At 38.5% G+C, this 17,231-nt stretch overlaps 1 protein-coding gene across 2 annotated transcripts in view; it reads right to left on the reverse strand.

Moving 5' to 3' along the window:
- Positions 1-326: 326 nt before the first annotated feature.
- The window catches only part of GPM6A (glycoprotein M6A), a 241,051-nt gene continuing 224,146 nt past the window's right edge, over positions 327-17,231 (reverse strand). For both annotated transcript variants that reach the window (XM_036894333.2, XM_036894331.2), the window contains exons 4-7: positions 11,671-11,824; positions 6,721-6,797; positions 6,142-6,207; positions 327-2,409 (exon numbers count right to left, since the gene is read on the reverse strand). In XM_036894333.2, coding sequence (XP_036750228.1) covers positions 2,257-2,409; positions 6,142-6,207; positions 6,721-6,797; positions 11,671-11,824 — 450 coding nt within the window. In that variant the 3' untranslated portion in view covers positions 327-2,256. The remainder of the gene's footprint in view (positions 2,410-6,141; positions 6,208-6,720; positions 6,798-11,670; positions 11,825-17,231) is intronic.

The following is a 17,231-nucleotide window of genomic DNA, read 5'->3' on the forward strand; positions in this document are numbered from 1 at the left end:
CAGTTTATGAGGCTCTAAAGAAAACACGAAACAATAAAAATTAGACAAGGAAATAGCACAAGCTGGGGACTGTTATCATTTGCTAAATGAAATGAGCTGCGCAGTCTTTCCTCCCTCACCTTCACCTTCTCCCAACCCCCTCCCCGTCCTGTGCCGAATGTTGAGACACAGAATCGTCACTGCATCGTGAGGTGTTAGGTTAGCGTGACTGGGGAAGAAGCAACCTAGGGAGACAGCGTCTGTTGCATCTGGAAAGGATGCACAGACGTAGGAAAGGGGAATAAACAAAACAAAGGAAAACAAAAAAACACTGGAGAAACTAATAATAAGTCCACAAAGTACACAAGTTATTTATTACATTTGGCAAGCACTTGGTTCTACATTTCAAAAACGCCACCGTCAAGCTGTTGGCACATGTATGTACAAAACAGATTAATTGTAATGCCTGCTACAAAGCACCCCGTGGAGATACAAACTCGCGTACCGGGGAGGGAAGCCACAAGCATCAACGTCAGTACATAAGTGTAAAAGACAGTTTTAAAAATCGTCACAAACTGTTAAGACACAGAACTGAAACACTATAATATAGAATTTAGAGAGGCCCATTAATACTTTTGCTGAATATCTGTAATACTGCATATATCAGAAAAGTGTTGAACCAGTAAGATGATCTAAGTGTAAAAATAAAAAAGCAGAACCCCAAATTAAGTAAATAATACTACAGAATGCAGAATCATGCCACAGATACCCTAGTAATACCCCCTTAGCTACTACAAGAACTTGTAAAATTATGGATGATGCATGACTAGTACGTCGTACAAAGCTTGATTCACTCAATAAATTTTATTAGAAATGCACTTACACTGAGAAAAGATTTCACAATGGTCAAATCAGTGCACACTACTACCGAGCTTTTATACACTGACAAAAATGTCTTGTCAGGCTACATCATTTTAAAAGACACTTTACAGCATTCTTGTAGCATTAGAAATAATCAGAAGAAGAGTTGAGGTTAAAACAAACACCAAATTTGGTCCAATAATACTGATTGTTTTTTTTTTTTATTCTTTTCATATAGGTACTTTTTATAAATGAATACGAACAAACATTTGGTTAAAATGACTTACTTGAAATAAAAACACAAGTATATTACTACACACCGGAAAGATACATTCTAGGGTGGCTTCTGACCACACTTTAAAAAACACTACAGGTAAACCAACATGGATTGGAAGGCTGCAAGCAAAGCTATTATATTAATGGAAGCCTTTTCAAATATATCATACACATCTGAGGGATAGTTTACAGAGGTGCAATTCATTAAAATGTTTTAAAGTAGGTAAAACAACTTCTGAGGGGTTAGTATGCTTATTTTTATTATATCACCTTCATAAAGGTAATTCATGTCCACATCAGCATATTAAAAGTTCCAATCCAGCCACTGCTTAAATCACAAAGAGATCAGTCTCCAATGGTCCAGAGTAGTTATTTCCATTAAAACTGTCTCTATACTAAACTTGAAAAGGTAAGCCTGGTATCCATGCATTAGCATCACTGTTTCTACATGCTCGCAACATAAACATGAGGAATCAGAGAGAAATACCTTTTAAGTACAAGAAAGAAATACAATGTTAACAAAGATAAGAAGCACTTTTTTTTTTTTAAACCTACTACAAATTTAGAAATTGCACCTTAGATTGATGAAATCATTAACCAGGGCCTATGGTCATGTGGCCACTGATCTTCAGACAAGATTTCCCTATTTGAAGAGTCACTGTGGTATCATCTCTATTGTTCCTAATGTACAATGGTCCCTTTGAAGGTTACCTGTAGTTAAACTAGTTACCAAAATCAAAACTAAAAAGTATAAAAAGCTATTTTTCTCTTTGAAACATAAGAAATAATGTAAAAGGTGTTATGTATAACACATGGGAAGTGTTAAAAATCAAATAAGTCTCTGCATTTAACAATGTTAGTATCTTTGATCTTAGAGAATTACTACGTGAGTTTTGAGAAATTTAAAAAAAAGGAAAAGGCTGGATAGGAGCTTGTAGAAGAGATCTGATTACACCAATTTAACACATTGGGAAATGAAGTGCTACCACAACAAAGAACTGTATTCAGGTGATTCCTAAGTCACCCTACGTCTCATTGATGAGAAGCACTTTCACTTCATTTTTCAAAAGGTGGGATGGTTGGATGGCCCTTAGTTAAACACCAATGCATCTGAGTGGTAGGAAGGGCGGGAGGCTCTGTTTATGTGTAGGCGTTGAGCCGCTCTTTGGAGCGGGTGGAGTGGATGTCGTGAAGCTCCTGCTCTTCCTTGGACTTGATGTCCTCGTACTTCTGCATCCGGCAGGCGTCTTTGACGTAAGCCCAGTTGGCAGACAGAACCATAAGGTAGTGGACCTGATCAAAGACAGAGACAATTTATACTGGAAGTCTGCTCAGTGTCTGTACTACACCTTGCTGTCAGGAAAGAAATATTCAGATTATACGCTTATATAGGTTATAGTCATCAATAATATGGAACTGCAATTTGGGTGGTAATAGGCACGATATAAGCAAAGCATGTTCCTTCCTCACTCCTCTCTCCTTTAGCACGTGCTCTTCTTCTTTCATGACTCTGATGAATCCAAGACTGATTCTTAATCTTCACGTGTCCATTTCTGCCCTCATTTGCCCAAAGCGTGAGACTACCATCTCCTGTTCACATATCTGGGTTTTCTAATCCATAATTGGAGATAGTCTCATAAAAGTTTGAGGCTAATTGAGTGGTACTAATGAGAAGCTACTCTACCCACTGTGCAATAGGAACAGGGATCACAGACACCTCAAAATACACTTGTGGGTTTAATTATCAAGTGAATTTTCCATAGAGTGAATTCTGAAGTTTCCTTTAGATTATAAACCACAAGAGAGCAAGTATTGAGTCACATGGATTTTGTGTATCTATATACATTCACAATAGCTAGAATAGCGTCACGTTCAAAACGGAAGTTCCTGGTTGGACTTGAACTGACTTGGCAATGAGATCACTTACTAGTTTTTTCTTTCATTCCCTCCCTGTTGGCCCATAGGAGTGATAAAGCAATTTTCAAAATGATGGATTTTGATCGATGAACAGGAAAGAGAAATTAAGGTGTCGTGTCAGTTATACACTTTCTCTGAGTTTTAAAGGGCGGGCAATATTTTTATCCACAGTTTAGTCCAATAAACTAAAAGTTTAATCAGTCAATAATACATTGAAAGATTGGAGATGGTAGAAAATGAAGGTGGTCATAGAGACTGCAGAATCAATTCTAAATGGTGACTATTGTGGTATATTAAGGGAGTCAAAAGACAGAAGAAAAAAATTAGCAGAACAACTTTGACAAACGATAAAAGAAATAAGTGCCTACCAATAAAAACACCAATCAGATTTTTCAGAATGTTCTATGTCCTGTTTTGCATTTTGTTTAGTGGAGATAGAAAGCTGTGAGTTCCATTCCTGTACTCCATGGTATTTTCATAGCAAAAGCTTAGTCACTATTCCATGTGGACTGAATAAAGCTCATACACAAGCCAAGTTTTTTTGTATTTTGTTGCTGTTCCTATGAAAATATTAAGTGCTGTGAAGAATGCTTATCCAGCAGTAGATACTGAAAGTATCTGCCATATAAATGAATATTTAAAGGATAGTTCAAAATTATCCTTTCAACATCTAAGAAAATATGGCTCCTAGTTATTAGTAAATTTCTATGAGTGAAATACTGAAAAGATCTTCTTCTGTGTGGCTCCAGTCCGGAAACTGGTGCTTCCCACGAGGTCTTCAGACATTGCATCTGGCCTTTGGGAACACCGGCCGCCAGGCTTGGTACTCTCCCTCGCGAGGTCAACAGTCAACGCTGGAACCTAGCATGATATCAAGCTGACCAAACCGTCAGCATGCAGAACCTCCTAATGTCTCTAAAATATAGGGTGTAGAGGACACAATAATTTTTGTACAAATTCTTATGATCCCTGCCTTCAATTACAGGTGATGTTTTAAATATTTTGAATTCACCTCAATTTTTTCATCTATAGTGTGGAAGTAATGATAGTATTCATCTCATTTTCTTATCTATAAATGGAAATAATGATGGTAGCTATACTGTGTTGATGGGATCGTGATGAGGTTAATGACAGCTGCTATGCATATTGACTGTGTTCCTGTACATATAGCATTTGACAGTGCTTTCAGCAGAGTAAGTTTAAGGAAATATTAACTAATAGCTGTACCAGTGGCAGTACTATTAATTCCAGGAACAGTAGCAGGGTTATCTTATCCCTGTCACCTAAGACCTAAACTACTACCAGACCTAACTGAAGTCAGTGTTCAGATGTTATTTATTTCTTAAGGAATTTATGCTTTGCATATAGTTAGATGTCCGTAGGATGCTTAGTGCTCAAAAAATACCCTTGTAAACTATTGTTGTTGGAAATAAAATTTATTTATAACTTAGTATCTTTATCCTTGGGAAGCATAGATTCTTTAAGAAATACAAAACATCCAAATTTCTATTGTCTTAAAAATCTTTTGATAATAGAATCATTTCAGAGTAAGCATTTTGAGGGACACTTAATAACAGTATTCATTTAGATAGGCACTCCTCGATTCACATATGCCTGAATTTTACTTGCACATATATGTTGCAAATGCAAACAACTGCTTTATCACACACCTCTTTTCAAAAAGTTCTTTGATAGACCTTTCATACATGGGTGTATATTGCTTGAACATATGCATGTCTCTAAAAATTATCTATCACACAAGAACATGTGTATGAATACAAACGTCCAGATGTTTCATCTTATCTCATAGTCAGGTTGGGTGCTACGTGGCTTGTGAATGTTTGAAACATCACTGCCCAGAATATATTGATGGCACATTTTAGCACTGATTTTAGGTTAAGAATATTGGGCCTTTGCTTATTGTTTAATTGTGATCCCTCCAATTAATCAGTCAACATGATTAATCTTATTCATATTCTGAAATGAAATTTCTTTGTAGAGGTTTGTACACTAACTCTAAAATGTTGAAATAATTAACATCATAGTAAATTAATGAAATATCTGAAAGATCACTTGAGCACTGACACATCCTTTTCGTTATTTTTGAAAACATTTTAAATAAAATAGAATCAGATCGCAATATAGTGTTTATGAACTACTAAAAATAATTGGTCTGAAATGGCTCATTTGCACATTAGCATTGTCTCATCATTCCTATTTTTAATCTTTGACAAGAGATAAAACACTAACTTTTTTAAAAGTGTTCCTTTCACCAACACATTAGACAATGTATTGGCACCAAAAAGAAAATAATTAAATAAATCCAAATTAATTAATCATTTTTGCATATTGAATTGGCTATAACATTTGTGAGATTACGGAGCCTTGTAGAGTTCTATACTACTTATATGCTAGATTACAAAAATAGGGATGAGATCTTGCCTGCAAAAAGCTATTACCCATGCTCAGGGTGTTTGCTCATGGCTGACGTTTGGCATTCTGGGGAGCAAAATGGAATTCATGGGGACTTACAAAGGAAGAGAATAGGTCCTCAAAACTTGGTGACAGCCTGATTTTAAGGACCTGTTCTTACAGTTTCTGAAGACAAGTAGATACAGAAGACGTGACATGAAACTACCGAGGTTTATGTTAAGAAAAGCAAGTTAGCCCTTTTTTCAAAAGTGCCTCACTATGCTTTGTTAATGTTCTTATTTAAAGAGGAAGAAAGGACAATGAAAGAGAAGGACTCAATTAGATTACTTAGAATAGCACACTGACACATATGTATATGCTTCAGAGTTAATAGTGATCTAATCTCTACAATGCTACTGAATTTATTAATTTTTGTTACCAATAGAACTCAGTGTTTTAATCCTTAAACTGATGACCACATATTATGTCTATTGTAATGACAGTATTTCCTTAGATTATGACTTGTTTTTCACTAATTTTTTGCCCATTGTTGTTGTCCCTCCCTTCTCTTACTGATATCAAAAATAAATCTGATTCATATGGACTTTCAAGCATAAGAGATGAATCATTGTCTCTACAGGCAACAGCTCTGTAATTTGAATAGAAAAGCCAAGCCTCAGAGCTTTGAGGTCTTACCATAGCAATAACTGCTGCCCCCGCTCCAGCAAGCGCCACAATAAACAAGTGGAAGGTCATGTTCAGCTGCAAAGGAAATCACAGAGAACCAGAGGTGTTACAAGGTCACAAGCAGAAGAGAGATCAGACCTGCTGCTGTCTTGTGAATAAGACCTCTGTACATCTTTAACAGAACGGAGCGGGTGATAAATCCCTTACCCAATCAAAAATATTATTATAATATCTTCCCTCCTGTAAATTTTTTATATCTTTCAACTGCATTTTAATGTTTGTTATGAAGATCGCGATTAATAATAATGGTTTCAGTAATATTGTAAAAATAATAAGGCTAGTTATCTCCTTTTAAATATAATCTTATAATTTTTCAGCTTTCGTTAAAATAAGTTTCTAGAAAAAAAAAATTTATGGTGTTAGTGAAACAGGCAGAACCTCTCATTCATATTTATTCTCTAGTCCCCCTGTGTGTAACATCACTGCCTCTGAAGGAAAAAAGGGGGGAAAAATCCAATACAGATTTAATCATGTAATTTTCAAATAACAAAAGGAAGCTAAAATTCTGGCAAAATTAAAACCGCTCACCTCAGTGGATTCACACATCCTCAAGAAATTCTCAGAAACGGTGCAAATTTTCTTTTCCTCTCCAATTGTCACAATCCCTGCAACAGGTAGAAAATTACAGATGGTATTATAAATGTGTGCAAGAGCTTGAGAGAAAGAAACTTGCACTGATAAAATCTAAACAAGTTCCATTTTATGTTATATTATAAGGGAAAAATTCTTCCTCAGCTTTCATTGCTAGGTGATAATTATGAATGGAATTATGAATGGAAGATCAAAATTACTTAGCCTTCAAGCAATTGAAAGCATTTCCAATCTGAGTTCAATTGAAACCAGCCACCAGAGTCCTCGGATTCGATTGTAGCTGACTGACTGGTTTGGTCCATTAATGCAATGGTGTCGGCATCACAATTATCTTGATAACTATGTCCCAGACTGCACGGAGTCCGGATCTATATTTCATCCTGGTGGTACAAAGCTTCTGTTGGTCTATAAAAGAATATTGCCCAAAGGAGTAATTTTTTTCTGCTAATATTGAAAACAGTGCTATTAATAAGAGGAAATAGAGAAACTAATTTCACCCATATTCGCCCTTGCTCTAATTGGTTAATGGACCAAATGCATTAGAATCACCTGTGGAATTTTCAAAAATATGCTTCTATGGACTCCACCACAGAACCGTGAAATCCGAGCCTATGCATGCTGCTGGGGGAGTATTGTGTTCTTTACTAGCACATGGTCACACACCGCCACAGATCTCATGTCAGGCAAGAGGAGTGTGATCCATTCATTCTATGGAAGTGCTGCCATTCTGCTATGCCAATAGTTTGTGCAATTATTTTGGTTCCAAAAATAAGCTACTTGCAGCGCACTGAATGCAGAAATCCTTCTCTGCGACCTTTCTTTCCTGCCGCGAGGGCTCTGAGAGACAGGAGATAAGAACCCCCATGAGATCCGACCAATAAACCATCACTGGGGAGGCAGCTTCCCGGGGCAGGCGTCTTTCTCCATGCTGCTCTGGTCCCTTCACTCACATGGCACGTCTCAGCCGTGCGTGTGGTTCATTATGCACATCTCTATTGACATTTGCAGCAAAACTCCTAGAATTGCCAGTGCTCACAGTCAGCAATCCCTTTCTTTTCATTTCCACTTGAGGCCTGTCCTGTCAGATTTTGCCCATCCCTCCATGGAGGATTTCCTGTAAACAGTACCAGTGACCTGCACTTGTTAAGCCAAAGATGAATTTCTGTCCTCTTTTTCCCCCGCCAGGCAGAGCGCGGGAGGCAAGCCCTCTTCCCTCTGCTCTCTGCACCAGTTTCCAGAACCCACACTTCCTGCTTCTGTCTTCCTGTCCCCCTGGCTTCTCCTTTTCAGTCTGTCAGGTAGATTCCTTCTCCTTCAGAACCTTTCAGCCTCTACCCCACCCCCACCCCCACCTCCTTCTCTCTTGCCAATCTCATTCAGTCTCAGAGCTGTAGATTCTCAATATTATCAAGGACTCCTAAATCCAAAAAGCCAGCCCCCATCCCTCTCCTGAAATCAAGATTCTTATTTCCAGTTTCTTACTTGACAACTCTGTTTAGATTTCTAGTAAGCATCTAAAAACAGCATCTTCAAAACTGAGTGCAGATCCCCTCCCTTGCCTGCACCCCCACCCATGCAAGCTCCTCTCCTGGGCTTCCCCATTTCATCTGATCACAAGTGTATCTTCCCAGTTTGCTCCACCAGAAAATAATTTCCTCTTTTCTCTCCAACCCACATACAATGTATCAAGGAAGTCTGCTGCCCCCATCTTCAAAATGCAGCCAGAATCAGACCACTTCTCCCCAGGACTCTCGCCACTCTCCCGATCCCCAGCCCTCCCACCCAGTCGCCAGTACTACAGACGTTACGTATATGATGTGGTTTTTGTGATGTAAGAACCATATACTACAAATATACATACTACAAATTAATTGTAGTTTGTGCATCAACATTTGTATGATACGAAATGATGAAAATGAACATGCATATGTAAGATGTGCTGTAGCACAAATCCGAAAACTGGATGATTTTGCCACATGTGTTTCTATGAGTAGCCAAATTGGCCAAACCCAAAAGTAAGTAAATTATTCAGATTTACTAATTTCTCTAAATATTGAATACATTTGGGCATTTTGTTTACTGGATACAGAAAAGTTTTCAGCTAAAATATACATGATGATATTTCCAGTGTCTTAAAAGCCAGGTAACAAGGTAGGACTCTAGGAGAGAAGCAGCTAGAACACACCACACAGCCGGGAGAGGACTGAGGGATAACGTGAGAATCTGGTGCTTGACTCTGCCATCCGTCATAGGCTCTTTCACCAGTGTTTTTAATGTCGTTTAAGCTGGCTAACCAGAAGCAATACATTTCTAGCTTCATAAGAATTGGTTGTGCCTGGGATAAGAAAACCTTCAGAGAAAATTACGCATAATGTGTGTCTACAGTAACCGTTACTTTCGTCACTGAGGAGAAAAAAAAACTCTTGGTGGTCTCGGGGCTGGTGAAGCACCACTGCCCAGGGTATAATTTTTTATGGAGGAAGCCGTACGCTAGACTTGGAGGTAAACAGGATGAAGGGATATGCTATGATGCTACGATCCCTTACGGGGTGATGGGAAATACACTCCCTACCGGGAAATATAAATGCCTAGTTTTCAAATAATTTGTCATTTATGAGTTTTAAAGATGACAGAATATCTGAAATACCCTTCTCCAGCTCCTGTAGGCTACCCACCTTCTGTCTCCTGGCCCCTTCTCTCCACCATCACAGCTGACATGGCATCTCTCTGCGCCCGTGCCCCCTCCTGCTGACTGACTCTCCTCTTCCACTTTCAAGGACCCTGTGATTACAGTGGCCCACCTGGATCATCCGGGGTAATTCTGCTAACTTTCGATCAGCTGATTAGTCACCTGAATTCCATGTGTAACCTAATTCCCCTTTGACAGGTAACCTAACACAGGAATACCTACACAGGGGAAGAGCCTAGACAGGAAAAACAGCCATGATTTTACCAAACACATTCTTGAATTATTTAGCAGAAATGAATATAGTTCACTAATCAGCAGTGACACATAGCTAAACACACAAAAGATTTCCTATTAACAGTGTATGTGTCCGGTTTCTACACTAACATAAAATATCCACATTTTGGGGAGTTGTTCTTTTTTATTCTGATACCCCTCGATGATAACATTGTATTTGTACATTCAGGATTTTTATTAAGGACAAATTATCTGGAGGGCAAATAAATGCCAACCAGGCAGTAGATTCTGTGTTAAGGGCGAACAGGAAGCCCTGTAGCTGCTGTAAAATGTTGCAGGACATCTGAAAAATGCCTCCCCCATGTCATGGTGACAACGTAAATCTGAGTAAACCAGGTCAGCTGTACACAGTGCTAAGGTTCGAGGAGCAGCCTGAATCACTGTCAGGTTTTATTCACACTTACCGGTGAGTATGTCCCATGCAATATCTGGGGCGTGCTTTACGAAAAACTGTCTTGCTTGGCAATCTGAAATTCAGCTTTAACTGGCTGTCCTGTATTTCACCTGGCAATCCTCTGGGAGAGACTAGTCCCACCTTTTCTGATTCTAATTTTTTGGATCAGCAGAACAAAAGTAAGACGTTGAGAGGGAGGGCAGATGGCAGAGCCACCAGCCACAGTCACTGAGGTTCCTCTTCCTGTGTTTACGTGGGATGTGAGTCCAAGTGAAAATCACCCATGGAAGAGCTGTGCATGCTCCCTCCGTGGCCTCCTTGCCAGGAACTTCATCCACTGAGCACATCAGCCTGCTTCTTATTTGCATCAGACAAAGGGGCTCAAGGACCCCGTGGACAGGACAGGGGGTGGGTCACAGTTTGGGGACACTCAGCTGGATGGCAATACCAGAGTTCTACTGTCCCCTGCAATCTATCTAGAGGGTGCCCACAGAGCCACTGGTTACAGATACCATGGAGGGAAATGTTCCCCACTTTCTGGAGGATGAGGAACCTTCATCAGAGAAAAACATTCAGTGCTTTCCCAGAAGTTAACAGGTTAGACTGTAATACTGTTCTTTGAAAAATATCCATTCAAAAGTGTGGATTTGCATATCTTTTGTAAATTCTGTAGCTTCCATGTTTCTGCACATGATGAAGAGAATTCCAAAGAGGTTAGGGGAGACTAGACCCCCACCTTTCCACCTTCATCGTTCAGAACCTCTTTCAACAGGAGGGCGCTGACTTTAAAGTAAAAACCCAGACTCCGAAGCTAGGCCGCCTGGGCATGAATCCTGGGTTTGTCATTTAGTAGCTGTATAACCTTGTGCAAGTCATTTAACCTCCTTGTGCCCCTGTTTGTCATTTATAAAGACGGTAATAATAGTGTCCACCACACAGAATTGTTGTGAGAAGCAAACATGTCTCCATAAACCATTTAGAATAGGATCCATATATCCCAAGTCCATATCCCATAAACTATTATTATTACATGAGGTTTAAGCCTAAATAAAAATAACGAAAGAGGGCTGCTGATGTTATTTCACATTCTTTGATTTTGCTATTATTAAATGCTAAGCTTTTTTGCCCTATTTCAGAAGACAAGTACATATTTCTCAGGTGATCTCCATGCTAGTCTTCATAACCATATAGTTTATCATGGAGATTGAAAGTAGGATGCAAACATCACATCAAGTCTGAAAATATGAAAGTGAATCAGGACAGAGAATCATGATTATAGCTGCCAATCCCAGGGACTACAACCTGGTGGCCTGTTCAAATACACGAACTTGTGCGTCATGAGGTGAGATCAACTTCCAATCACTCCTCGATTCCTGCTTATTTAATAAAAAGAATGTCTTAAAAGTGAATACTACAATGATCTCCTTGGTAAAGTCATTATGCTTCTAAAGTAATTTACAGTATTTGGGAGGCAGACGTTTAGGCAAAACAAAGTGAGAGATCCACCTACCAAACTGACGAAGGTCCAAGCAGAGATTCGCCCCCTCCACCAAGGTGGTGTTTCGGCAGATGGTCCACAGGTTGAAGTACATGTAAACTGGCAGGGAGGTGAACGCCGTCACTCCCAGCCAGGCCAGCATGAACAGGTACGTCAGCATGATAAACTGCAACACAGAAAAGTCGAGAGAGAAAACACATCGCCTACTGGAGAAGAATAATTTTGTCGTAATCTCCCAAGCTCGGTATCGAAGGTTTTAAGCGCTATAATCCGTACAGCCTTATTATAACGGTGGTAGGAACTGCAGCCCCGGAAGCTGCGAGGTGGTGAACCTAACGGCTTGTGTGAGGACCTGCGGAAAACCGCACCCTGGCAGTGGTTCTGACGTACAGAGGAGGGAAAAATCCGCTTGCATTTTCATGCCTGTTCATTCTTGTATGTACCTTAAAAATCTCACCCATGGTTTTTAAATGTTAGAAAAGATGGACTGGTAATATTTAGAGGGGAATCTGAAAAATGGCTTAAAACTTTGTCAATAAATTATATTACAACTAAACGGGCACCATTTCATATCATAAATATTTAAGCTACTTAATTATGTCTCTCTATTTAACATGATAAACATAGTGATTCTCCAGTCTTTTTGGTATATGATATCAGTGTGTACTTCTCCTTTTACTTTTATAGACTTAAAAAATATTTTTTCTTTATTTCAGAAATATTCTTAATATTTATAAAATGTAATGAAAGGCTGTTCATATATCCTACCTATAGGTGAATAAGAGACTTAGTTTCAGCATAGCTTAAATGGATTTTTAGATCAAGCTTAGGTCAGATGTTAGATAAAAAGACATACACAGTTATTGGTAGATGGGTGCATAGCTGATAAAAGATAAGAGTTAATGTTGCTTCAAATTACATATCCTTATCACCTACTACATGTCAATTACATATCCTTATCACCTACTACATGTCAATTACATATCCTTATCACCTACTACATGTCAATTACATAATCCATATCATCTACTACAAAATTGTCTGTGTTAATATATACCCTTAGTTGTCTAAATTAACATTTGTATTAACAAATATATGTGACTGAAAAGAACAGGTGTGAGTCACAATGCCCTGAGGTCTCAATGCAGGCTTGAATCCACCCACTGATACAAATTAATATATTTCTTAATGCAAGTTATGTGTCACTGGATTTATTAGCATGTTTGCCAAGATCATCAGAGTAATTCATTATATGAAGTGTCCATGTAGGTGAACACCAACCAGAAATAGAAAATGATGGCAGACAGCCTCCTAGGAGTTGCCATGCTATTCTGTCTTTGGTATTAGTTAATCATACACAGATATCAGAGATTAAAATCTAGAGCATCCTTGAAATTAGTCAAATGAGAAAATGGCTACTATAACAATCATTCTGTTACAACACCCACATCTGGCTTTTCTCATCTGAACACCGAATCAGTGATTTAGAGTAGAGCCTTTTCTGCCAGAGCTCATGCACCTGATTAGCAAGCTGTCTGCAAGCAAAACAGAAAACATGAAAGCAGAGAGAAGCTTGGAGAGAATTTTTAGAACCACATTCTCATCCATTTTCTGTGATTGATTCATATACGTTGTCCTTCCTTTAATCCACAAACACCATGTGAGTAACAATCACATATTAGTTACTGCCCTGTGCCTGGGTGATGTGGAGGTGGACAGTCAGTTTCCTGCCTGCAGGGAGCGTCCAGCTTGACTGAGTTCTGGACTCGTGAGATCACGTGAGACATCTCACCATGCAACTCACTGCAGTATGTTCTCTTGGTCTTCCGTTTTTGTTTTTTATGATTAATGTCTTGTACATGTCCCCTAAAGGAATACAATTTTATTTCCCTTTCTCTCTCCCAAGCTAACTACTTTATATCTTCAGAACAAAACTGGAAGGTGGACAGACATGCTCTGAATGTACCAAATGATGGGAATTGACATCCTGAGAGAGACTCATTCTGAATTTTACTTTTCCTTCCCTTTTTTATCTGTATATATTGTGTATCATGAGTTCATGCACCTTATTGTGAATTGTTTTAAAAGTTGCATCTTCTGAAAGAATTCCTGATGATTGTGTTATATTTATACAATCAGACTCAGAACCTGGGATGACCAGTATGTGTGAATATAACTATAAATATTAAATTGTATTTTTAATCCTTTAAACATACTCTACTAACTAATACAACAATGGGATTATATTTGAAAATGTCTGAAATGCAGCCCTTGCACACCAGAGACTGTTTCTATAGATTTTTGGTCCCCTTCTGAGTCTCAAAGCACACTTCTAGAAGACTTTTGAAGAGAGCAGAAGGGCAGAAGGGTACCCTGGCTCAACTTTAACATTTCAGGTAGTCACATGTTCAAAATGACAACACAACTGTAAAATACACTGAATGAAACTAAGTCTCTTAATCAACTCCATTCATTCCTTGAGTGATAAGTTACAGCTAGATTTTACTCCATGAGTTTGGTGAAATCGCAAACAAGTGAAATATTTAATAACTCTCAGAATATATACTATAAATAACTCTTCCAAAAAGTGATAAACTTGTCAATGTTACATTAGAGCTGATGCATCTATATGAAAATTGTATTGTGATTAATATAGACAGAGCTTCTTGGGATTCAGGATAGTACAGAATTCATATAACAGATATGAAAAGAGCTGGGACAAAGCCAGTGAGACCTGAGATCACACCAGTGTCCTGTAAATCGCCAAATGTCGTACTTTGGAAACCCAGAACACAGCCAAACATATCATTTCTAGTAGCACTGTTTAATCTCTCAAATCTGACTTCCTGTTAGTTAGTCTCTATGATGAAATCCTAAAGTCTGGGGAGTTAGTGAGCCGACACCTATCCTAACAATGGCCTTAAACTCTATTTACACCTTTTACATCCAAGATGATAAAAAGCCTTGTCTAAAAATATAAGCCCATGAAACACATTAATATCAAGTTATTTAAATCCATGAAGGAACTGGAGTAAACATCCTTCGATAGGTATTTATTCTTTTAATAAAATTATTAAAGCATGTATCGCTTTTAGAATTCATCTTGCTCAACAAATGTTTAATGAGAGCTTAACCTATGTAAAGGTGTGTGGTAGGATTTCAATCACAGAAAGCCATAAATACTTCCTTCTTATTTTACCCATCAAAAGAATAAACATATTCTACTTTTGTAAAATATAATTACATAAATTGAATATTTATATAACATCCAGATGACACCCTTGATTGTCTATGGTCAGCATTTTGTGTGACTGGGTGATCTGTATTTTTTCTCCTTTCTGGGGTGGGGAATGAAGCAAATCAACAGATGAAACTCATCGGGTGGTGCGGCTGCTTGCTCGAATTCCTCCTTTCTCATGGCCTCGTGTACCAGCCTAGGTAAGAAAGGTCTGCTAAGCCTCCAAGTCTCCACGAGCACACTAAGGACACCGGTGCCCATTCGCCACTAACGTTACTAATCTGTATGTTGTGAGGCAAGTCATTTCTGCCATTTGATTCTAACCAGCAAGAGAGTAAGGTCTGACTGACTGATTGATCAAGCACTGACATGCCCCTCAGTTACTGTGCCCCTAACCTAAATGTCACATTTATTTAGCCAGAAAGAGAGCCTTATAGCATATTGATTAATCGAAAGCACAGGCTTTTGAGCTGGATTGAGTCCAGGCTGTGCCTTACGCTTCTGTGCTGCCTTGGCTGAATGAAGATGAATACCTGCTAAACTGACCTCCCCCCAGGGTAGTGGGGCTGCAGTGACCTTCAGGACAAGCATTTAGCATAGGACCTAGCATATAAGAAGCACAAACAAAATACTAGCTATTTTTATTCTGATCACCAGATATTATTACTGTGATCACTACTACTAGCAAAATATGTTTTGCCTGAATAATAGGACTACACAGAATAGGAGAATTAGATTTCATTACATGTCTGGAGAAAATAAAGAGAATGAGTTCCTGAAGTCTGGGAAGGGCATTTACAGAGGGCTCCCACTCAAGGGGAAGGCTCTAGAAAGTTTGGAAACCACCCCAAACTGAAGAAATCGTGTTAATGGAACTCCTAGGAGGAAAAAGCCCTCTTTATTAACATTTTCATTATTTGCAATTGTGGATCTCAAGGCTAATTTACAGTCACAAGAACAATGAACATGATCCGGCAGCTTGAGAGGCATGTTACTTTGGGGGGCTAAGAGCGCCTTGAGGCCCGTGGGAGGGTGCGCGCCATGCCTTCGGCCACATCCTCTCTATGTGGTTTCCCTGCTGTCCCAGGCGATTTTTCAAAAGCTTCTTTTGAAGGTGCTGTTCACTGCAGAATGGGACTTAGAATTCAACAGGTTTAGATTCAAAATGGGCTGAAACACTTTGAACTGCATTGCTCCAGCTTCTAAGACAATGAGAAGCCTGACGTTGAAACCACACTACTGACTCACGTCTGCTTTCTTTGCTCTGCAAGCCACAGGGCGCGGCAAACCCATGAAGCTGAATGTTAGGGAGTAAATCTTTGCTGTCAGAAAATATTTTCATCACTACTAATGCTCAAGCTTTGTCCTAAGAAAGACATGGAAGTCTTTTGAGTTTTGAGGATGAACCAGTTATTTCAGTTCATAATCGTATAGTTTCATATTCACTTAAGCATACAAATGGAACAAGTTAAAAACAGAATTCTATCTTCGTCTTTTATGTTTTATCTTGGAACCTGATAATTACTAAGAATGAAGGTTTATTAAAAAATCGATCAAGTGTACTTCTAGGTAAAAAAAAATCTGTCTTTGTAATAAAATATCTAATGATCACCATAAGTTTAGTTTAGCTTTCCATTCTAGTAATATGATACATACATGTTTTGTCATCTGAGCATTAAATATAGAAATAAGCTACTCTTTTTTTAATTGAAGTATAATTGCCACATAACATTATATTAGTCGCGGGTCTACAACATACTGATTTGTATTTTTGCACATTGTGAAATGACTGCCACAGTAAGTCTAGTTACTGTCCATCACCATACATAGCTACAAATATTTATTGTGTGACAAGAACTTTCAAGATTGACTCTCTTAGCAACTTTCAAATACATAATACAATACTGTTAACTACAGCCCCCATGCTGCCCATTACAAGCCATGGCTTCTTATGTTATAACTGGAAGTTTATACTGCCAATCTGTTCTCTGTATCTTAAATAAATTCCTCTTATTCTTATTAGAACAGTCTCTGAGAATTTGAAAAATTCTTCTGATTTTGAAGGTTTTTTTTTCTTTGTTTTTATTAACATCTATTTTTAGTGAAACACTTTTGAAATTTAACATCACAATACCTGTTTGGGGAGTAAAGCAAAACAAACAAACAAAAACTGAAAGAAATAAAAATGTTGCTGGATTTGACGTCAGAGGTCTGGGTCCCAGTTGAGTTGGGCATATGGCTTAACCTCTCAGACTCATGTCCTAATCTGCAAACTGGAAACTAGCAGACCTCACAGGGCTATGATGCAAATGAAGAAAGAAGCCCACACATGAAT

This window comes from Manis pentadactyla, chromosome 7 (genome assembly GCF_030020395.1).
Source record: "Manis pentadactyla isolate mManPen7 chromosome 7, mManPen7.hap1, whole genome shotgun sequence".
Classification (NCBI taxonomy): Eukaryota; Metazoa; Chordata; class Mammalia; order Pholidota; family Manidae; genus Manis; species Manis pentadactyla.